The 23,848-nt window shown below is 39.9% G+C and overlaps 1 protein-coding gene across 1 annotated transcript in view; it reads right to left on the reverse strand.

Moving 5' to 3' along the window:
- Positions 1-9,269: 9,269 nt before the first annotated feature.
- Positions 9,270-23,848, reverse strand: part of LOC106726137 — a 97,792-nt gene continuing 83,213 nt past the window's right edge. The window contains exons 9-13 of the mRNA XM_014539862.1: positions 23,685-23,842; positions 22,247-22,289; positions 20,293-20,479; positions 11,784-11,919; positions 9,270-9,635 (exon numbers count right to left, since the gene is read on the reverse strand). Coding sequence (XP_014395348.1) covers positions 9,536-9,635; positions 11,784-11,919; positions 20,293-20,479; positions 22,247-22,289; positions 23,685-23,842 — 624 coding nt within the window. The 3' untranslated portion in view covers positions 9,270-9,535. The remainder of the gene's footprint in view (positions 9,636-11,783; positions 11,920-20,292; positions 20,480-22,246; positions 22,290-23,684; positions 23,843-23,848) is intronic.

Raw genomic sequence — 23,848 nt, forward strand, 5'->3', positions numbered from 1 at the left:
ACCTCAATGACTGAGCTCTCAGTTGGCCAAGGTTCCACCTATGGTTCTTTGCCAATGAACTGACTTCAGTTCTTAAAGAATAAAAGGGAACCTAATGCATTTCTCAAGTCACCATCTTTTCTTTTCTCTCTCTGTTTTCTACATTATACTGGAGTTTCTCCATAAACCATTGGGTTCTCTAAGCAAATCTCTGCTGCTTAGACTAGTGCTTCTATGTTATTATAGGATCTGGTGTCTCTAATTCCATTATTCATGGGTAACCTGTAGATTTTTCAGCTTCCAACAGACTTCAACTTCTTTATTTTGAAAATGAGGATTTAAAAACTCAGTCTTTTCAGTCTTTTTTTCTTTTAAGAAAGATGTAAACTTCCAAGGTAGTGGTTACCTTGAGCCTTTATCCTCTTGTTCTAACATATTCACCTGTAAATTGCCAGGCATTTCTTTCTGGGTCATGTTAGTGATCATGTGGTAGGGTTTATCTTTTAGATAGAGTCTTCTTCCTCTGTACTGTCAGGGCTGGGTATTCACTTCTCTCTCTCTTTTTTATCATCGTTTTTGTTTATGATCTCAGTAAGTCACTTACCTTTTTTATGTCTCTGCTTCAGTACAAAGGAAGTACTTTAAGATATGACAAAAGAATGTACTGAATGTCCTTTGCATGTGACACAATTGACCTATGATTTTAGGACTTGTGCTTGGAGTTATTTTTATAATGGCAGATAACTTTTAAAAACAACAAAACAACATGGTCTTTTGAGAAATTGTCTGTATTAAGAGTGCAACTTATGGCATTGGAAGAGAACAAAGCCAATTCAATCAGGAAGGTACTTAACCTATTAAAACATCTATTAGCCTTGCAAGTAACTACCTGAGCCAAGTAGTTTCAGGGTACATAAAAAATGATTTAGACACAATACTTTGTTATTCTAACACTATATTATGACAGTGTACTTATCAGTGGAAAAGTACAGGTGCGGTGGGGAAGCAGAATCCATTAGCACCCAGTTCTATCTACTCTCATTGAATGCTCAGCCTACCAAGAGGTATAGGGATTAGGTAGTGCAAAGAAAATGTCATGCAAATTTATCACATTTTATTTTTAAACTATTATAATTAGTTGAAAATACTGATGAAAAGTTATGTCATCAAAAATTTGAGCAGTGGTGCTTTAATAATAGCTAGTCAGTTGGTGTACTGTAGGATGTCACCCCACCCAGCAAAATGTGTGATGCTTCAATGCTAGAACAATGCTTACTTTTTTAACTAAGAATTTATTACGAGTGCACAAATTTTTGTGCACCAGGCCTCTAGTTTATTATAATTAATTTAATCATGCCTCCTTATCTAGTTTACCTCAGCAGTGGTATGAAGCTCAAGCGCCCAGGTCTTTATAGTAGTAAACTTGTCTCTGTAAGGGGCTCAGTACCTGTCTCTTTAAGGGGGCTCAATATGTTTGCCAAGCTGACTCAATCTCCCTTGGCTCCTTGTGCCTCCACAGCTCTTGCTCCATGATTAGCAAACTCTTCTGCATCTGCAACCTCCTTTTTTTGTTCACTTGTTTTCCATCTTCTGACAGAAATCCAGCTATTCCCAAAGAGGCTTCTTCTCATCTTCTGTGTCTCCGTTTAATAGAGAGCCCTTTCCTGGCCATCCTATCTGACTAACATGATCACTTTCTTCTCTCTCAGAATAAGCTGGTTATTTTCTTTGTTGCATTCATCACTTTTTTACTTATTTCATTCATTGATTTACTGCATTGCTAGCTTAATGCTAGACTCCTCCACTAGAAGGTCAGCTCTGCAGTGAGGACAGCAACCTTGTGCACCAGGCAACTGTTCTCCAGGGCCTGACACATACTGAGAATGAATGAATGATCACAGAAGCTAAAAATTTGAATACATGTTAAACCTGATTTTATCTTTTGACTAAATATATGGATGCTGTGCTCATAATTTTTTTCCCTGATCAATTGATTGTTTACCAATTAGATGAAAGCCTATTGCTGTTTTAACCAGTGTTCATGAGAAAGATAATTCCATGAAGGTTTTTCAGGAGCCATGCTTATTTTACTCGATTCCTGAAGCATGGAAACTTTGTAGTGGGACATGATGGAGTAATGATCGTATTTGACATGGCATGTTTGTTAATTCTCGGTAAGAACTTGAAAATTTCACCTCTCTAGGAATGAAGGCACTCTTTAGCACCTATAACTACTTCAGCTGAATGGTGCCTACATGATTCTAAGCTGCTACTGCATTTGAAACCAGGTTTAAGTGGTTCCTGAAGTAAAAGCACCACAGTAGTGGACAGAAGAATGGATGCTGTAGGACAGCGGTTCTCAACCTGTGGGTCGCGACCCCTTTGGCGGTCGAACGACCCTTTCATGGGGGTCGCCTAAGACCATCCTGCATATCAGATATTTGCATTACGATTCATAACAGTAGCAACATTACAGTTATGAAGTAGCAATGAAAATAATTTTATGGTTGGGGGTCACCACAACATGAGGAACTGTATTTAAAGGGCCAGAAGGTTGAGAACCACTGCTGTAGGAGAACAGAGGAACCTCCAGTTTTTAAAGACATATACTTCTGTGGAAGGGGAACTTCCAGTATCATTATTGCAATCAAGGAACATTGTGTTCAATTAAAACCCTGTCATGCAATAAAAAAAGTTAGGAAGTACTAGCAAAGATAAAAAAAAAAAGATCAAAACACAAACACACGCCTTTCAAAAGATCAAGAATATATTCTCATGAGACTGAGGGGGGAAAAAACCCCTGAAAATACCATCATCAGTATATTTTCATGGAAATCCATAATTAACTAATTCCTAGTAAATATAATATTGCTGAAAGAACTAGGGCTATATATAACTCTGTTGGTCCAATTAGTATTAGATTTCACAGGTAATTAACACTCCAGAGGAAGGTGAGAGAAGCTAGAAAAGTCCGTATGAAAATAGGACAAAATGATTGGATCCTATAACCTTATGTTGGCACAAGAAATAGAGTAAAATTCCCCCAAACAAAATTTTAATTTATCTTACAGCATAGAAAAGTACAGCATAATCATTTAAAAAGAAAGTCATAATTACAGTGACTACAATTGAACAGATTCTGTGAACAAAACATTTTATTTATATCTGCAAGTTGAGAAACTGATGAAGCATAAAGGACAAATATGTATAATCAGTTGGAAAGTTGTCTGAGAGGGAGATTTTAGTAAAATAAAGGATTTGGTGTGGTTCAATGGCATTCACCCAAGAGAGTTCCTGTTTGAAACTCACACTTATAATATAACACTTCATTGCTTTGCTGCTAAATCAACACAGTAGTGAAGCTCTGTGAAAGGTCAAATTTGATTCCAGTGTTATTTGAACAATGTCTGCCCAAAAGGGGTCTCTTGTTTCATATTTATAATTTTAATTACAGATTACTATACCTTCCTCATAATCTCAAACTACATTCTTATTTATTGTATAATATAGAAACTTCTTTAAAGTGTGGGGTAATTAATTCCACTATTCTACCATATTTCTCAAGAACTGTTGCTTAAGTAAATTAGTTTTGAAATCTATTTGGGGCCTGCGTCTGCATAGCACAAAAATAAAGGTGATGAGAGTAAATATCTGAAAAGCCGAATGACTTTTTTTTTTTAAGGCGATGCAGCTAGTTAGTGACAGAGCTGAAACCAGTGTCATAAGTTATAGTAACAACAGTGCTTTGACTGTGAGTAAAAAAAGTCTTGTTTCAGACACAAGAATCCCATGTTTTCTGCACACACGCATGGAACTGTGGTAGGCTAATTCATTAAGTTGTATAGTCATTTGAATTCTTTGGCTTCTAAGTCTTTTTTCTCACCATTAAACTTATTTAAGTAGAATAAAATCCCAACCCTTGGCTTCCCAGAGACTTCCTTTTACTGGAAATCCAGCTCTTCCTCCCTCTGCTCTACTCCAAACAAACACAGTGTTAAGGCTACCCAGCTTCCAGAATCTATTCTTTATATTGTAAGCCCACCTTCTTGGTCATGAGTAATTGGTCTCTTTCAATTTGTTGGAATTGGTATTGAAAGAGAGAAATCATTCTCTCACAGGGAACTGGACCTGAGAACATACATACTTGAAGCTGTCAGCTAAAATCATGTTCCGCCCTGTGGATGATGAAGCAGAGAACACCAGTTTGTCCAGTATTCATAAGATGGCATGAGTTTCACTTTGCTGAGACACTGCCTGCTTGTATCTGTTGTTTCTGTATAATTATTAACAGTGTCTTTTCTCACCCTAGTGGGTGGGTTTGGCTCAGTGGATAGAGCATCAGCCCAAGGACTGAAGGGTCTCAGGTTTGATTCCAGTCAAGAGCACATACCTCAGTTGCAGGCTCAATCCCCGGCCCCAGTTGGTGTCATGCGGGAGGCAACCAATAAATGTGTCTCTCTCACATCCATGTTTCTCTCTCTGTGTCTCTCCCCCTCCCTTCCACTCTCTCTAAAAATCAATGGAAAAAATATTGTCAGGTGAGGATTAATAAAACATTAAAAAAATAGTGTCTTTTCTCAAAATGCCCTGATTTGGAAGCTAAATCATGTGGCTATCTTAATCACTCCAGACACTTTGATGGCAAGTGATAGAAGCTCAAGTTGAATAGCAGCTGCCTAGTTCTCTGAGTACCATCATACAGGGTGTGACAGCTTTCAAGCATCTGGAAAGCGTGGAGGGATGGCATTTACCTCTATGTGGGAGCAAGCGCCTTGGCACTAGGAAGGCTCCTCTAGCTCCTCGTTGGTAAAGGGAAAGCTCCTGTTTTGAGTTTGGTTCTCCCTTACGTGTTGCTGGGTAGGCCCTTGCTGTTGCTGGTGAGATGCAGACTCTAACATGCTGACTCTAGATATGAGTCTACAAAGGCTAGGCTACCCCCTCCTCTGGTCATAGACTTGATGAATATGCGGGTTAGGCAATCTTCATGGGTGATGCTGATTAGAGTCTATGACTGTCACTGGGGTTTTGACTTCCAATTCCTGCATTCATTCTCCGTATCAAACAAAGTCAACATGCAGGAAGAAGAATGAGGTAGGTGGACGGCAAGCAGTAGAGCAGAGAGAGAAGATACCTTGGGTTTCTTATGCTCCAATCCCTGTTGAGGCTGCCTCTGAGCTGCATTCTTGCCTTTAGGTTCCATCATATGCCACTATCCTATATAATAAAGATGTAATATGCAAATGGTCATTACACCATGAAGTGTAATGACCAACCGCATAACAACTGGATCACGGATCAGCAGGAGGGTGGGGCAGCGAGCTACAAGCTGGTGGCAGAGAGCTACAGGAGGGGACAGATAGCAAGAACTACAGGAGGGCGGGGCAGCAGGCGGAGAGCTACTAGAGGGTGGCAGCGAACTACTGGTGAGCTACTGGCCCACGGATTCGTGCGCAGGGCTACTAGTTTCTTTCTTTCTTTTTTTTTATATTTTATTGATTTTTCCTACAGAGAGGAAGGGAGAGGGATAGTTAGAAACATCGATGAGAGAGAAACATTGATCAGCTGCCTCCTGCACACACCCTAGATGTGCCCACAACCAAGGTACATGCCCTTGACCGGAATCGAACCTGGGACCCTTGAGTCCGCAGGCTGACGCTCCATCCACTGAACCAAACCGGTCAGGGCTAGTTTCTTAATAATTATAATACCTTTATTCTTAATTTATCTCTAAAACCTTTCTGTAATTTGCAGTCCTTAAATCCCTAGCACAAAATTAGTAAATTTAGTTTTCATCTGTGATTAAATAAATACCTGAAATTCATTTATTTATGCTTTTACCATATGAATATCAAATGCTCAATGTAGGCTAGTCATTGTGCTAGCTTCAGGGAAAACAGTAAGACAGACATATTCCTACCCCCGTGAAATCATCAAACTGGCAATTACAGGCATGAGATTCTTCCTAGTCTGCTTCAAAAAAGGATGAAATAATCCACTAGTTTATTCAGAACCTTGTTTATGCGTCCTGGGTATTCATAGCCTATGAAGAGTCACTACAGTGAAAATTCTTTGCTTAAGAATGGTTTCATTCTAAAAAGACAGATTTGAAAAAATATGAAGGGATTTTTTTAAGCAAATAATGCATGTATAAATATTATACATACCTAAGATATAAAGTATTGTAAGAAAGAGTGGTTACTTTTTTAAAAGTATGTTTTATCATTTCATAAGCTTTTACATCCTGCTATGAACATGTCTTAGAGATGAGCCTTACATGGTTGTTGGGTGGTCTACAATGGAAAAGACAATTCTTCTGTGTTAGCCAAACCTCTGTAGGGAAAATATTTATTCTCATTTTGAGGGTGGGGCAGACTGTTCCGAACCCAGGAAGAAGCTTGAGAAGTGATTTGAAGGCAAAGGATCATTGCTAATCATTTTCTCAGGCTGAGTGGGTGAGGCAAGTAAGGAAATAGACCGATTGCTGCTAGTGTTCCTTTTCTATGGGAACAAATTACTGTGTCTTTGATGTTTGTTACTTTATCATCCCTAAATGTAATTCGTAAGTACAGAACAGTCCACGGGTTTTCCTCATTGTGTGCACATTAAGACCGCAGATGAGGCAGAACAAGAACTGGAGTTACACCAGCACTAACGTGGGCCCTGCGGGGACCTCCTGAGAACAATGGGGGCTTAGTTTAGGGCTTCTAGGAATGCTGATGGAAACTCTTCCAAGTTTATCAACTTGGGGGCTAGCAGAGTTTTGACAACAGTAGGCCAGTCTTTGGGGTTCTAAATAGGCAACACTGTGCTGCATATGACTCAGAAAGCCTGAAACTATACGAGTACTTGGCCTTCTCCTAAGTCCACTTAAGACCATGCTCCTCCCTGATGGGACGCTCCATCCTCCCCTCTGCAGGTAGTGAGGTGAAGGAGGCAAGATGCATTCCTTCTGAAGCTTGAAGCTGTCCACAGGGATAGGAGGTCTGCATAGAACCAGCTGGCAATCCTTGCTAATGAGATCGAGAGTTCACTGGGGCTGCTCACTGTTCCAGTGCTTTTCATGGACTGGTCATTTAATGCTCATAAACATGTGACAGATGCTATAATCATATCCATTTGTAGATGAGGAAACTAAAGCAGGGAGAGTTAACCAAGGTGATGGACAGAAGTGATAAAGCTAGAATTTGAACTCGGGCCCTCGGGCTGCAGAGTGCATGCTTTGAACAATTCTTTCTGCCTCTCCTTAAAGGTAGGCCGGGTGGCAGCCCGCAGTGGCCCACAGTAGGTGCCCAATGAACATTTATTGACTCCGTGACTATTGGGCTCATAGGGAGCTCTTCTTGATTTGCCAAAAGGTGGGCTAACGTTAAAATGTGCAGTCAGATGGTGCACCCTTTCCCTCCGTATTGGGTCTATTGGAGATGGAAACCTATGGATCCAGGGAAATGTTCTTAATCTTAAAACTAAGTTCTTTCTGGGTCACATATCCCTTGCAAACCATATAAAAGCTTAGAATCCTCTCCACATAAAAATACACACACACACATTTATTTTTATTTTTATTTTTTTGGTATGATGTCCGGGATTGTTTAGATGTCTAGAACCTTCCAGGACTAACAACAGTAGTTTTTGGGCTGTGACTTGGAACTTCGAATGTTGATACCCTTCACTTGCAAGCGAGGTATATGAGTGCTTGCTTGATTCAGGTAAAATCGTATTCACACTTTCCTGAGGGAGTTGCTCTTGTTTCTCTCCTTGGGGGGAAGCTCCGGTCAGTGTTGCCCTTGGCTGTGGGCACTGCTGGCTGTGCAGTTTCTGCATTCCATGGCGGGGCTCCAGAACCGCAGAGCACCCTGCTGGGAGCGGATGTGTGAGCTCCAGGTTTCTGACATGAGCATTACTGATGACGCCCCTGCTGAAAGGCCTCATTATTATCATGGTCAATACCCGGAGAACAAAGGGGCCATTCTCAGAACAGAGGGCTATCTGTTATTGTTAATTGGATATTTTTGATTATGGTATTAAGTTGGCCAGAGTATTACAGTGTTGTTTTGGGCATGAGTTCCTGTGGGCCGCTTCCCTTAATATGGCAACTAAGTAGTGTATGCTTACTCACAAGCCTCCTTTATCTGAGTTGCTGTGAAAGGCAGCTGCAAACTGGAGCCATCTGTTTGAAGAGTTCACTGGGCGGGAGGGGCGCGCGGTGGAGGTGAAGAGTATAGGAAAAATGACTCAAATTTTGATATATTTTTCACACTTAAGATTCGCTGGAAAAGAATATAATTTGAAAGATGATGAAGTCTTCCATGAGATTGCGGAAATATAAACATTGCTGGAATTGACATGTTTCAGTTCTCAGCCAACGACTAGAAGTCTTTGATAACTTTGGGGAGAGAGTGGTCGCATTGTTTTTGTGAAAATACACCACATTCGTGAGCACAATGAGGAGCCGTAGGATGAATGGAAGCAGCAGTGGATGGAGAGGTGAAGACCAGGATTCAGTTTTAGTTCTGCCAGTAACAACCAATGTGATCTTCAACAGACCACTACCTCCCTGAGCCTCAGCCACGGAGAAAAGGGGTTGCATTGTAAGGCCCGTATGAGTTCTGAAATACTATGATTTTATGAAAAGACAAGATTTCAATTTTTTATTTTTATTTTTTATTTTTGAGCTGCTGCAGAGCACTTGCATCTGGTAGTTGAACTCCCTGGAACCTGTGTTTTGTGTTCCATTAGTGAAGGCATAGGACTTCCAAATGCATCCTGACATCTTGGATACACTTAAAAATTGTTCCCCTGAGAAATTAGCCCAATGATTAGAATTTACTTTCCAATTTCTCTGAATTTTACTGTCAGTATCAAGAGCAAGACATTTTTAATTATTTTGTGTTTGCCCCCTATAGTATGATAAATATTCAGGTAATAATAAGACCTATGCCTTTGCATTTTTCTCCCCTAAATTTAGTCTAATTCTTTCCTTGTTTAATTTTTATAACAATAATATTACTTTTTTTTTTCATGTGGGAAGTCCTAGGAGTCACTTGAGTCAGTTGATTATAAGAAGACCTAACAGAGAGGACCTTGTTTAGCTGACTTATTTATTCATCATTTAAGCCACTTCATTTCCATGATTTTAATTTTCCCAAATATCAGCTTCCCACATCATGGCCTGTAGGCATTCTAAGAAGCCTATAGCTAAAGCACAGAGTGGAACATTTAGAAAAGAATAAAAAAGAGAAAATAAAATAAATCAACTTTATTGTATTTATGTTTTCAAAAGATTGGGGGGGCATAGTATATTTTGATGCCAACGTGTACAGCCTTAGGGGGAAAAACATGAGGGGGGATTAATGATGTTGACATAAGTTGGATTATTTGAATGTCACATTGATTTTGGTGCTTTAGTTAAAAAAAAAACTATAATCTTATCACAAAGTTTTACTATATTGGAGAAACATTCATTTGAAAAGCTATATAATGAGAAATGTTTTTGTTTATCCCCACAACTAGCTGGTGATGATTTTGTGGATATTTTCTCTTAATATTAGGGTTCTTTTTACATTCTGGTCTCCTCTAGGGGTCGATTGATGAAGTCTTGAATAGCCTGATGCAAAGGAAGCCATTTCTTGATAGACATTTTCAGAGCTGTAATCCAGCTGCAGAAATAACAGTGCATGACAAGTCATTAAAAAACCATCCCACTCTAAGAAGGTGAAATGTTAAACAATCATTTAATTTATTTTTTAATTGTTTCTCTTGGTTATTTAGCTTGAAATTAATAAAGTGAACAATGTTTCTTAGGTTTTGGATTAAACAAAAAAGTAAAACACCAAATGAGAAATATGCAATTGTAGCTCTGAAATAAAACTGTGTTCATATAAATAATAGAATCAGAAGAGGATACAATATTTGTAAATGGTGAATAATGAAACTATAAGACTTTAAAAAATATTTCTGTTTCTATTTAAAGATAAAGTTAGTTGACCACACATATAGCAATCAAATATTGCCATTAGAGCAAATATTTCTTTGTTAAATTTTGAAAACCACAGCAGTTAACTTTCCTTTCTTCTCCTCTCCCTTCCTTCCATTTTCTTGGATGATTTTTTTAAATGTGCATATATAACATTTATTCTAAGGGTGGTTAATAGGGATTATTAAAAAAATGGTTTGGGTCAGATAAGCTTGGGTAATGGGAGCTATGGAGCATTAACCAGGATTCTTTCTATCAGGGTAGGATGTCTTAGCAATATTAATAAGTTAGTGTGCCCTGTGATTATCTAAGAGGGTAATATTTTGTATCATTTCTTACACTTATTTTTTTGTGAGTGGGATATCTTATGAAACCAGAGTTCCATGAACCACTTTGTGAAGCTCTTGCTCTTATGCTTTGAAATATTTCTGTAATGATTACATATTGTTTCCTTTTGATAATATCCACTCATGGATTTGTTGGTGAGATCCAACTATTCAACCTCTTCTCAGAGAAGCCAGTCCATTTTAGCAAATAGTAGTTAACTCTGTTTCCTGTATATGCCAATTGGAGCTTCACCTTCAAGGGAGACATCTTCATCTGCCACCCAAATTGTATAGTACCATCCCAAGGAAGAAAATCTTGGCAAAATATCTAGCAATTCTATATTCATTTTCCTCTTGCTCTAGTCTGCCCTTAGGAATGAGTGAAACAGACAAGATTTACATATGGAGGAAGGTATAGGGAGATCCTTTTTCCCTTCCTCAAATGGTCACTTGCTGGAGATCCTGAAATTCTACTTTCAGAGTTTTATTCCTTTGGGTTAAAACAGTGTATCTAGTTTGAGCAAATGTCTCTGGAAATTTTATTACATCATCTGTTTTAATAAATTACTGTGAATTTTTTATGAGATACTTTTTATTAGTTGAGAGAAAGTGTCCGTATGAGGTGAGGAATGATCACCAAGCGGTTGGAGGGCACGGCTGTCTTGGGGATTGGAGTTAGGACAGGGAGACTTGAGATATGCAGGAGGAAGCTCTAGACACCAGAGCACACTTCCTCTGCTTCATGGTCTTGTCTTTGTTAACTTTAGTGCTTTTTTTCTCCAGAATCATTATGAACCAAGTGCCCATTTGTATATACCAAGTTGTACAATGAACATATTGAATTAGATGGATAAGTCCCATGTCCTTCAATGACTTATGACAAAACCAAAAAAAAAAATATGTCAAATTCAGATGGACATATCAATAGGAGTTACGTGAAAAGAGGTAAAACAGCAAATCTGAATTAGTAAATTACAACCTCACAGATTATGGTATTATATTTTTTATGTTGAAGCCTGAGTCAGTTACTGCCTTGGGAAAAATTGTGAACTGCTTTTTTATTTGAAAATAATACTTTGAGAAGAGTCACCTTCTATACATTGAAAGAAATAGAATCCTGGGTAATAGTAACCATGGAAAGACTATGCAAAGAAAGGGAGTGATTTGGTTGAATATAAGAGTTGAAGTTGGAAAATAAGAATAAGGGTTTGCCCTAACCAGTTTGGCTCAGTGGATAGAGCATCGGCCTGCGGACTGAAGAGTCCCAGGTTCGATTCTGGTCAAGGGCATGTACCTTGGTTGCGGGCACATCCCCAGTAGGGGGCGTGCAGGAGGCAGCTGATCGATGTTTCTCTCTCATCGATGTTTCTAACTCTCTATCCCTCTCCCTTCCTCTCTGTAAAAATTCAATAAAAAATATTTAAAAAAAAAAAAGAATAAGGGTTTGCTATGAAGGCTCTTGCCAGGACTAATAAAGAAGAAGAAATGTGCAGATCTTGACTTACCGTTGGTTTTCTGTTTTATTTTCTGCACAGAAATAGAAAGTCTTGAATTCTTCAGACGGAGGTTTGAGTTCAATTATTGATTGCTTGAGGCTAAGGGTCTTCTCATTGACCCTATATCCTTGTAGATATAGGCCACCTATAGAAGGTGAAAGAAAAGAAAAAACAAGTGAGGAGAATAGAGAAAGAGTTAAAATAGAGAAAATGAGACTGAAAAGGCATCAAGAAAAGAACTTGCATCTGAAGGGAACTCTAGTCCAGCTGTTCTGTTTCAGTCTTGCCATTAATGATTAATGACAAGATTGGTAATAAAATTTGGATTTTCTGGTTTTCATTTTTGCAATCTTCTTAATGTATGTTTGGTATTGAGCTTTGGTTTACTGTGGGCCTACTAAGTTAGCTTCTTTACCTGGGGAACACATTTTGAAATAAATTTTTTGGTATCAAAGAATGACACCTGCAATATCACATTAGAGGAAAATTTAATAATATTGTCTGGGCAGAACTATTTAGGCATCTTTCTTTTTTTTTAATATATTTTATTGATTTTTTACAGAGAGGAAGGGAGAGAGATAGAGAGTTAGAAACATCGATCAGCTGCCTCCTGCACATCTCCCACTGGGGATGTGCCCGCAACCAAGGTACATGCCCTTGACCGGAATCGAACTTGGGACCTTTCAGTTCGCAGGCCGATGCTCTATCCACTGAGCCAAACCGGTTTCGGCTAGGCATCTTTCTTTAAAAAAATATTTTTTATTGCTTTCAGAGAGGAAGGGAGAGGGAGAGAGAGACAGAAAGATCAATGATGAGAGAGAATCATTGCCTGACTGCCTTCTGTATGCCCCCTACTGGGGATCAAACCCACAACCTTGAACCATGACCTCCTGGTTCATATGTCAATGCTCAGCCACTGAGCCATGCCAGCCAGGCAAGGCATCCTTTCTGAAGAATAATGTAGACTGCCAGCAGTTTCTGTAACCAACACAGATTCTTACTTTTTTGTGTATATTTAATGCAAAGCACATTTAAAATATGAACCCACAGGGTGAAGTGAGGGAGCCAACTCGAATTAAAATGAGAGTAAATGACTGGTTTTAAAAGATAATTTCCTCCCCGTGGTCCTTTGAATCTATGTTAGTGGTTACATATTGCTTGGTATGAAATTTCTTTCCATTATGTGGGGGTTTGGGAGAGGATATCAGTGTAGAAGGTGCTGAAAAATCAAACGCTTGAGTGTTTTGTTTTGTTTTTTTATGGTGTGTTGATGCTCTGAGGCAGCGGTTCTCAACCTTGGGGTCGCGACCCCTTTAGGGATCGAAAGACGCTTTCACAGGGGTCACCTAAGACCATCGGAAAACACATATATAATTACATACTGTTTTTGTGATTAATCACTATGCTTTAATTATGTTCAATTTGTAACAATGAAAATACATCCTGCATATCAGATATTTACATTATGATTCATAACAGTAGCAAAATTACAATTATGAAGTAGCAACGAAAATAATTTTATGGTTGGGGGTCACCACAACATGAGGAACTGTATTAAAGGGTCGCAGCATTAGGAAGGTTGAGAACCACTGCTCTGAGGTAACCTGCATCTCATGCAGAGACTTCGGGCAACATCATTAGCAGCGATGATGAGATGTTTAAACCTCTCTCTTGCTTTTGCTAACTCTTGTTCTCATGCCCCACCTCCCCATAGGAGCCACTTTAGTGCACTGTACTGACAAAAATACAACTAGGATTTTTGCTACTCTACACGGTAACTATTTCATGCCCATGCATTAGTAAGGAACTGTCAAGAGAAAATTTGGTCCCTTTGAATATGGGTGACTTTTGTTTTCCTTTGGGTTAACCTGGCACCAATGTACACTGTCAGAAAGTCATATATTTTCATTTTTAAATTGAATAAGTGACTTTTGGACTTTAAAAATTAAGGGAAAACTTGTTTATTTTATAAGGGGATTTAGATATAATATTAAAGTTTTTTAATTTTTTCATTAAAAAAAGTCAATTTTAGAACTACTAGGAAAATATTCATTTTAGAAATGGTTAGATTTTTTTTTATTAAGTAGACCCAGTACAATGGTTTTTACTAAAATCAGAGAGTGACCTCTTCCTTTGTATTATATGTGTCAACTTTAATTTACACATCATAAAATTCACCCATTTTTAGCGTATAATTAATGATTTTTAGTGTATTTATGGAGTTGTATAACCATCATCATAATCTAATTTTATAACATTTTCATTCCCTCAAAAAGAAACTCCATACCCATTTGTAGTCACATCCCATCTGCTGCCCCAACCTAACCCTAGGCCAGTGGTCGGCAAACTGCAGCTCAAGAGCCACATGTAGCTCTTTGGCCCCTTGAGTGTGGCTCTTCCACAAATACTGACTTCTGCGCATGGGCCATGAAGTTTCAATCGCACTGTACGTGTGCGCCCACACGTGGTATTTTGTGGAAGAGCTACACTCAAGGGGCCAAAGAGCCGCATGTGGCTCGCGAGCCGCAGTTTGCCGACCACTGCCCTAGGCAATCCAAACCTATTTTCTGTCTCTATAGATTTGCTTTTCCTGGGACACTTAATATGAATGGAATTATACAATATGTGGTCTTTTGTGACTGGCTTCTTTCATTTAGCATGATGTTTTCAGGATTCATCCATATCATATCATGTGTCAGTACTTCATTTCTTTTTATTGTTTGGATATACCACATTTTATTTATTCATTTACTCATTAGTTGATGGATAATTGGATTTTCTTCATTGTTTTGTTATGAATAATGTTGTTATGAATATTCGTGTACATATTTTGCATGGATATGTGTTTTGGGGGTACATGCTAGAAGTGGAATAAGCAATGTGGTAGATGTTTCAGGACTCTAGGTTACCTAAAGACATATCAGAGGGTAATTTTACTCTCTTAATTTTCTGCTCCAAACTAGATGTTTCAGCATTTATATGTTGCTGCACTGGTTTCTGACATCTTCCTGCTTGTGAGATTTCCTTTTCTCATCTATCTGAGCAGATATGAATACCCTCCCCTACCTCTACCCTTTCTTAGAATGGAGCGAAGATGCTGTCCAAATGTGTCTGCTACAAACAGGAAGGTTACCTGACCCCTTTTCTAACTAATTATAGTGTAGAAATGATTGACAGTGAAGACATCCAATTATAACCCAATTACCTCATTGAGGTGACCTCATTGGGCTAGTCTCTATCTGCTCCTGGATAGCAGCAATAAATAGCAAGCTGGCATAATTTTGGACAGAGATTTCTCACAAAAACTATGCAAGCATTACGTGTTCCATTTGCTCACAGACCTTGATGTGACTTATTCAGGAAGCATAGTTCAAAGTCACAATTTGTTACTTCCAGCTTTGGCTGGAGAGAGATAAAAGGGGGAAAAAATCAAGTATATGGTGAATGACAAAGGGCTCAGGCCTGTCAAGAGGCACTTGACTAAAGGGCTTCTAGAATCCTCACACAATACCTTTTTAGTATTAACAGGCACAGGCAAGCCAGTAATCCATATTGTGAAAGTACCAGCACTTTCCTTGACAGTAAGGGCGGACTTCAGGGAACTGTCTGCGGCTATTTCTAACTCCCACAATACACATTAGAGGCATATTTATCTAGCGGAAAGTAAAATGTGGGATTAGCATCTGATGTGGTTTTTACAGGAAATCAGGGCTGTGTGGCTTCTCATAGCTTGCTCTCTCATTTCACTGTTATTTCTTCTTGTCTTCCCTTTCTTGTCCTCAGTATTGTCTTAGCATCTCAGATGACTGTTACAAGAAATAAGACACGCTCAAAATATTACAGAAGCTTTCAGAAATGAGAAATAGCAAATGTTCATAAAGAACATAAATCAATGGAATAAAGTAAATTAAAAAAATAAAATAAATAAAAATGAAACAGTAAAGCAACAAGGATGCTATAGCCAGTGGACCATGTCTCTGTGGGGTGGTGGCCACAGAAGTCAACTAATATGATCGGCATATTATAAAGATAATAGAAAGGAAAGAGCCCTTTAAAAAATATATATATATTTTTATCAATTTTAAATTTTTGTTTTTTTATTTTTATCGATTTTAGAGTGGAATTGATTAGCTGCCTCCTGCATGCCCCCATGCCCCCCACTGGGAATCAAGCCCACAGCCCGGGCATGGGGACTTCCTGGTCCTTGGTCGACGCTCAATCACTGAGCCACAAGGGCCAGGCAAACTGAAGTGTTTTGCTTTTTTTTTTTTTTAAATATATTCTCATTGATTTCACAGAGGAAGGGAGAGGGAGAGGGAGGAATAGAAACATCAATGATGAGAGAGAATCATGGATCGGCTGCCTCCTGCACGCCCTCCACTGGGGAGTGAGCCCGCAACCCAGGCATGCGCCCCTGACTGGAACCAAACCTGGGACCCTTCAGTCCACAGGCCGACGCTCCATCCACTGAGCCAAACCGGTCAGGGCAGAAAGAGCCCTTTTAAGTACTCTACAATTCTGAACAGAAAGCTGACTGGATAAGCATATATTCAGAGACAGTATTTTTGTATTTTTCCCAACTGTTTTGCCTGTGAGAAAAACAGAGCTCTACATGTTTTCGTACATTTAGAACAAAATTTTATGAAATGTTGTGGTATATCATAATATTTTCTATTCAATTCAATTCTATTATATTCTATTTTTAAATACTGGTCCCAACCTACTACATTGATTGCATGACTCAGTAATGGGATCAAAACCTGCAATTTGGTATAAATGGTAATCATGGCCTATTTCAAGGTTATGACCTTCACAGGGCTGGAGAACAAGGAACCAGACTAGGGTGGGATGTGCAAGAGCCAAGCAGAGCTTGGACAATACAAGTAACAGAGGAATTTTAGATTCGACCAGCACAAAGGCCACTCACTTGCATCACTTGGAAGAACTGAAAATGAGTGTTAAGACTCTGTATAATCTTTATAATCTTTATAATTATTTATAATAATGATTCACATTCCATGCATGTAACATGATGAAGTTAAATGGCGTATTTGAGGGCCTGCAGTGTTATGGCACATCGTGGGTTCAGCCATTCTCAGTAAGTTTCTCTGCTGTCCTCACAAGTCCCATGGCTCTTGTGATAAACAGTTGGACTGCTGATGATCAGAGTACAGACACCAGACAAACAGCACACTAGACTGAGTGCTACTTTCAGAAGACTACTTTCTGTCAGGGAGAACTACACGTAGCACTGTGGCTAAGAGTTGGGGCCCAGGATTCAGACAGCATTTGTTCACATTTTGTCACTGTCACTTACTAGCTGGGTGACCACCGGATATTGTCAACTTCTCTAAGCCTTAGTTTCTCACTTATTATGGTGAAATACCAGGGGATATTTTGCAAATATCAGTCTTAGATAATGAGCATAAGTGCTTATCCAAGTCCTGGACACATAGGGAGCATCCCATAATACACGCTAACTTTCCCACTTCAATACACCAGAGCAGTGTGGTCCAGTCCTCTAAAAAATATGTGGTTAACCAGGGCACTGGGGACGGGCATATTTATTTTGGGACTGTCCCACCGGGGATGTGGATATGCATCGATCCTCTTAGTTTTACTGTGCCAGATCACTGGTTGTGAACGTCGGGTCATGATTGAAGTTAAAATGTAAAAAAAGGTTGAGCAGGACTCTCCAAAATAGATTGTAAACCTCAATTTAAAATTGAAATCTAGGGAAGGGTGAAGACTTTAGAAGAGTATAGCCACCTGATTAACCCTTGGAGAGCTTCTGTGAGGCCCCAGCAGCTGTCAGAGTGGGAGTGGGGAGGGGTGGCAGTAAGGTACACTGTTTAGAACAAGGTATGTGCTCAGGCAAGTGGTATTTTTTTATTCAAGGAAGAGCAGAGTCATGTAAAACGAAAAACCACAGGCCTCTATTTTAGAACATGGCCTAGATATACAATTTCTGTTGGAATTTCAGCAAGGAAAATGTTCTTTCAATCCATATTTGAGATAATTTGGGCTTGAAATTGATGACCTGTGGAGATAGGATTATTCAAGACTTAAGGCTGAGGAAGAATGAATGGCTTTGGATTAAGTATTTTTTAAACCACAAAATAATATATTTTCTAGAAAGGAATTAGAAATTAGGTAATTCATGATAGCTAAAAAGTGTGGGATATGGCAGGAAGGCCTGAGTTTTGGTCTTACCTTTGAATTGGGTTTTCAGTTTTCTAATCTTTCTCTACTATTAAATGAGGGAATGACAAACTTCTAACATTTCATGGGAATTAATGGCTAATTGAGGTGATATGGGTCATTCATTCATTCATTAAACATACATTATATCTCCGAGCATATAATCCCTTAGAAGAGACAGGATTGCTTAAATAAAGATAAAAATACAAAGTGGAGGGTGATGATAAGTGTCATAAAATAGGTCAGTGTGCAAGTTCAGAAAAGGGAGATGCTTGTTTATCCAGGACCATCTGGGATTGCTTTATGGCAGAGACAGCTAACAATGGAAAAAGCACTTGAAGGACAGGTAGAATCTGGACAACTTGTGTTAGGGAATCAGTAGGTAGAGACTGTTTCCGGGGAAGGAGTTAGCACAAGCAAAGAGATGGGTCAGAAAACATCCAAGGGTGTGCTAAGGAAATAGAATGTGACCATGTTTGGGTAGAGTGCAGGGTGCTTTAACATCGATTTGTTGTTCCACTTATTGATACATTCATTGGTTTGATTTTTTAAAAAATTGATTTCAGAGAGGAAGGGAGAGGGAGAGAGAGATAGAAACATCATGATGAGAGAGAGTCATTGATCAGCTGCACCTGCATGCTCCCCACTGGAGATTGAGCCAGCAACCTGGGCATATGCCCCTTCCAGGAATAGGACCCCGACCCCAACCACTTAGAAACACCGGCCGGGCCTTTGGTTGATTCTTGTATGTGCCATGGCCGGGGATCGAACCGGCAACTTTGGCCATGGACATTTATTAGTAGCTGTTTTCCAGTTCTCCAACTAGGACTTTCTAAGTAGGGCCTCCTCTGACTTTTCAGATTAAGGGAAGCCATCTACTGGCTGCCACTGGCTATTTTAAACTTTTGGAATCAGCAGCTGTCTCTGGCCCTAGGGGTTTGGCAGCACTGTGTTGATGTTTCAGTTTGGAGTAGTCTGAGCATTCAATCATAAACATTTCCTCCCTAGCTATGGAAACAGCCTCTTGAAAATGAGCTTCATTGATTTGGGAATTAAAATGTTCAGACTTTTATATGATACTTTATAACAAAGTCCCAGGCAATGACCAGGTTGGAGGTTTGTTGTGTTTACTTCATTCCCATCCTGGTGTCGGGTGCTTGAAGCTGTGGATTTGGACTTGAATAGGAACAGGCTGTCCTGTGAGTGCTTAGAGATGCCCTCTGTCTCTTAATAGTTGAATGATATTCTGGGTCACGTTTTCACTCTCAAAACCAAAGGATGATTAAGTGGAGAGAATTATTGTATTGTTCATCCTGAATGATGAGAAATGGACCAGGCTTGCTTTGTACCTCTTTTGTACCCTTCCAAGAAGATAGAAAATTGTCACAAGATACTCATTTCCCAGTTGCCATGTCTTTCTAGATTAATTACACCTAAGCGTTAATGCTACAAAAAGAAATTAAATGGCCGAGATTGCAGAATGTTCACTACTGCTAACTATTTAAGGATTTTTCATTTTGGAAAAAGTCCAATTGCAAACAAAACACTAATGATCTCTTTTGCCAAAAATTATAAGAAGGTTAAGTAATCTTTCTTGTAGAAATCAGGCACAATTATTTTAGTATTAAATTGTATTTTTTAAATACTTGTTTTGTATATATAGTTTTTAATATATACAATTTAATAAATATAATAAATGCATATATACCTATATACGTGTATAAAATACAGAGAGCTTTTCATGTAGAGAGCTTTCTATGTAGAGCTTAAGTCACTCCATTGGCAATTATCTCATTTGATCTTAACAATAGTCCTGTGAAATAGATAGCTGTTTCCATTTTATAAATGAGGAAAGAAAGTTTTAGGAAGTTAAGGAACGTGCCTAGCGAAAATTGACAGCTAAAGTTCTTTTTTTACTCACTTATCTAAGATTAGGGATACTGTGAGAAAAGGGTGGAGTCACTACCTGTCACTACATTGACTCTGAATGTCCTCAGTGTCTGAAAGAATGGAGTTGATTTTTCGCATTTCCAGGCAGTAAAAGCATGGGGTCAGGGGTAAGGCTCTGGAGTTTGGCTGTGCTCAGAGCTCAGCTTCATTGCTTACTACATATGATCTTGTCAAGTTACGTAGACTTTCCAGCCAGTTTTCTTCTCTGTAAAATGGAAACTATAGTAGTACCTCTTCTTTGGAGGATAATTGAGTTAATTTAGGCGAATTACATAGCACAAGACTTGGTAAGGGCTCCATAAAGGTAAGATGCCATTACTATTATTATTGTAATCACTGTTATTTCATGTGAAAGTTGAGTCCATACCTGAGGCCTGGGTGGAGCGAATGCTGGCGTAGAGGTACAAGCAGCCGTCCTTCAGAATGCAATAGCGCTGGGCCCACAGGTCCGTGCTTCTGTCCAGTTGGTGCAGAAGGCCCAGGCACTCCGGGTTCTTGATAGCCAGGGGTGGGAGGCTACTGTTGTGCAGAGTTACATCTTCCCAGACATGGTTCTGCAGGTGCGGCACGAAGGGGTGGGCTGAGTGATCAGCCTGCGCCAGAGGTTCCCTGAGCCGGCGGCATCACACCCAGGCTATCTGACCTCAGAGAAGCCACAGTCCTCAGCGATTCTATTGCTAAGGCAATGTGAATACTTGAGCAACTGGCCAGAAAACCTGAATTCATCTCTTGGCCATAGAGAATTTCTCCCTTTTCAAGTCCAAAGACAGCCCTTCTCTTTGGATTCTACTGTGAGAAAATCAAAGGGACACCAGTGATGTATAGAAAGGAAGTGGAAACAGGCATCTCAGCAAAGACTAGTGGGAGTGGCGCTGTCTATAAGGGTTGGTCCCCGTTTGCCCTGTTCCAGGTAGGTCCACTGTGACTAATAGCAGTCCCCTGTTCATGCTTTCCTCCCATGTGTGCAATGGAACAAGTTAAATGCCCCAGGCCAGACCGGGCCTTAGGCTCTTATGGCAGGCCCATAATAAACCAAGATCCTCTACCCTGGAGGGTAGTCCTCAGTCCATAGGCCTTAGAGGCAGGTTCTTCCAGGGAACTTGACCTGAGGCATAGGACACAGTGCTTCATCTCTTTATCAGAACACCCTGCCTGGCGCCCAGCCAGTTTCTCTTTAGTTTCATTGTTGCTCTTTAGTTTTAACAAGGCGTTGCGAAAGATTTCAGAATGTGGAGCTGGCTTTATTCGTTGCTGTGAAGTGCGAGCCCGCTGGGGGTTTGGTTGTTCCTTTTTCACTCGGCTCGGACACTGAGGGCATTAGCAGAAACGATCCCTCTTAAAATACTGACGCTCCCTGGGAGCGCGCATTGAAGAGGGGGGTGAGTGCAGTGAGCTTTGAGTTCCAGGTGATATGAAACACGAGTCCTGTTGTTTGTCATATGATGATGCCAGCGATTGTTCTGGAAGGACAGTTACAGGGCACGGGGCAGTGCACTCAAGCTCAAATGAGGCAAATGTTCCAAAATAGACAAGAGCCAAAATATGTATAGAAGATAATTGACTGAAAATGCCTTTTGCTTATATGCCATTTTGTGAGGAAATGAACGTGTTTAAATATGAACGTGTATCTATCACCTCATTATAAATCATATACAGAGTGTAAAAATGGAGCAGTTGGGTATTAAAGCAATTTCCCTCACTCCCCGCCCTGGCACACCCCTCCCCCAGGTCATAGCATGAGCTCAGAGAAAGGAATATCAAATGCCTTAGGGCTAAAGTGATGATTCACCTGTTGGTGTTATGAAGTTATCTGTCAGTTTATAGGTCAAATCTAAGTTAAAAATTATACTGCTCCAAGGCTAGGAATCATGAACTAGCGAGGACAGTGATTGAAAGGTGGCCTAATATGTCTCCAGAACAAGGATATGAACTAAGACCCTCATTTTCTAATCAGCTGCTCGGCCCACAGCACTATCCCAAGCCATCCCCGACGCCTTGGACTTGGGGAATGAAAAGAAAACAGCAGCAGTGTCTAACCTCTCGGGGAGCTACAGGATTGCTCTGTGTGAAACAAATTCCACCCCCATTTGTGACTCCCCACTGAGCTCACTGGGAGCAGTGTCACACACACACTCCTGGAAAGAAAAAGAGCAGCAGGAATGCAAGCTCCCCTTAGACTCTGAGTAGGAAACCCTGTTGACTTAAAATCCTCTTTCCCAGCTTGTAGAGCAGATCTGATAAGTCCCAGGGTGGACTTGATCCTTTGCCCCTCTGAGTAGAAAACCAGAATGAAGGCCAAGATAAATATCGAGAACACTTACCTGGCGGACAGGATGGGCCGCTTTGTGCATTGCCTCAAGCCACCTGAAAGACAGTAAAATGAGGGGTGCTTTCCTGGGGTGTCCCTGATAAGGGCCATTTGGAGGGGCTGGCTGTTCTCCCTGAAACCCATCATCCAGACAGAACGGTCCTGAGGCTCACATATATTTTACTCTCTTAAGTTCATGGTTGAAGGGCAACACATTCTTACAAAATTACTGTTACCAAGTGGCAAATCCCATACCCGCCAGGCATATTTAAAATAAATTATTCTTCTCTACTATAGTTTAATTAGTGCCTTAGAGCAAACTCATTCATTTTTCATGTTACTAAGGTATGTGCATTTATTAATACCAGCAGGGCTGATAGCAACTCATGTGTTAGCTGCAAGGCACTGGTTGTTAAAATATAGGAAGACTGGTAAATAGTCACTCTCAAGTGTCTCTTGGACATAGTGGTCTCCTTTAGGGCGCAATTAGTGCCTCTACTTGCCGAACTGAATTTTCTTAGTCCTGTCTCCTTAGCCATGACCAGTCTATCCACCCCAGCCCATCCCGTCTTGCCAATCTTTTAAAATTTCCTTTTGAACCACATAACTTCCCATCAAACCATACTGCTTGTTCTTTGTCTAAAAGTTTGACTTAGTCAGTCCCTCTTCCTCCTCTGTTCCATTTCTTCTGTTGTTTGCTTATCTGATTTGATATTGCACCGTTCATAAACTCCTCTCTCAGCCCTACAACAGACACCTTCTCTCTTCCCCTCATTCCTGTGCCACCTTTGTCTTCTCCTGTAGCACTTCTCAATTTCTACTTTGAATTAAAAATATTGGAATAAATGCCCTATATTCTTAGTTGAGAGCTTTCTGAGGGCTTCATCATACTCATAGTCCTAGAAACCTTAAAGCAGGTGATACACTGAATAATGATCATAAGTCTCTAAATGAATGGAGTTTGTAGGTTACCCTCTGAGAATGCCTGTACACGCCTACCCTCTGATTGGGCTGTATGCTGACAAGTGCCAACTGGATTCATCCCCACCAAGCTACATTACTGTTATTTATGTTGCTCACCTCATTGTAGTGCGTTAAATTATGGCCATACCACATTACTTTTATGCCTGGGATTACCCATTGAATTAGCTTAAAATAAATAAATTCGGTAACTTTTGGGGAAGCTAGATATGAACTGTGGCATTATTAAGTTTTTTAGGAAAATGTGGAGATCCAAAGTAAGTTAGGAGAAGATGCTTATGTTCGTTAGACATTCTGTTAGAAAAACCTGGGGGGATAGTGAAGGACCAAACTTCTCATACCTAAGGAACAGATACTTTATTGACTCCTGCTATGAATTTGCTGTTCCAATCCCAATAATCTGTAAGACCGCTGTTGAAGAAGCACCCCCCCTCCAATGAATCTGGTAAGATAAAAGATGAACCAATTACCTTTTCATTTCTTGGTTTGAGGTTGCACAGAGGCAAAAAGTTCTATTTCCAGACTGCGGCACACAGTTCAACACAAATGGTTTTCCCAAACTGCTGTCAATGTCGACTTCTGCACCTTCTAATTTTATTACCTCTAGAGGGGGGCATTTCCCTTCATCCTGCAA

The sequence above is a fragment of the Myotis brandtii genome, unplaced genomic scaffold (assembly GCF_000412655.1).
Source record: "Myotis brandtii unplaced genomic scaffold, ASM41265v1 scaffold230, whole genome shotgun sequence".
NCBI lineage: Eukaryota > Metazoa > Chordata > Mammalia > Chiroptera > Vespertilionidae > Myotis > Myotis brandtii.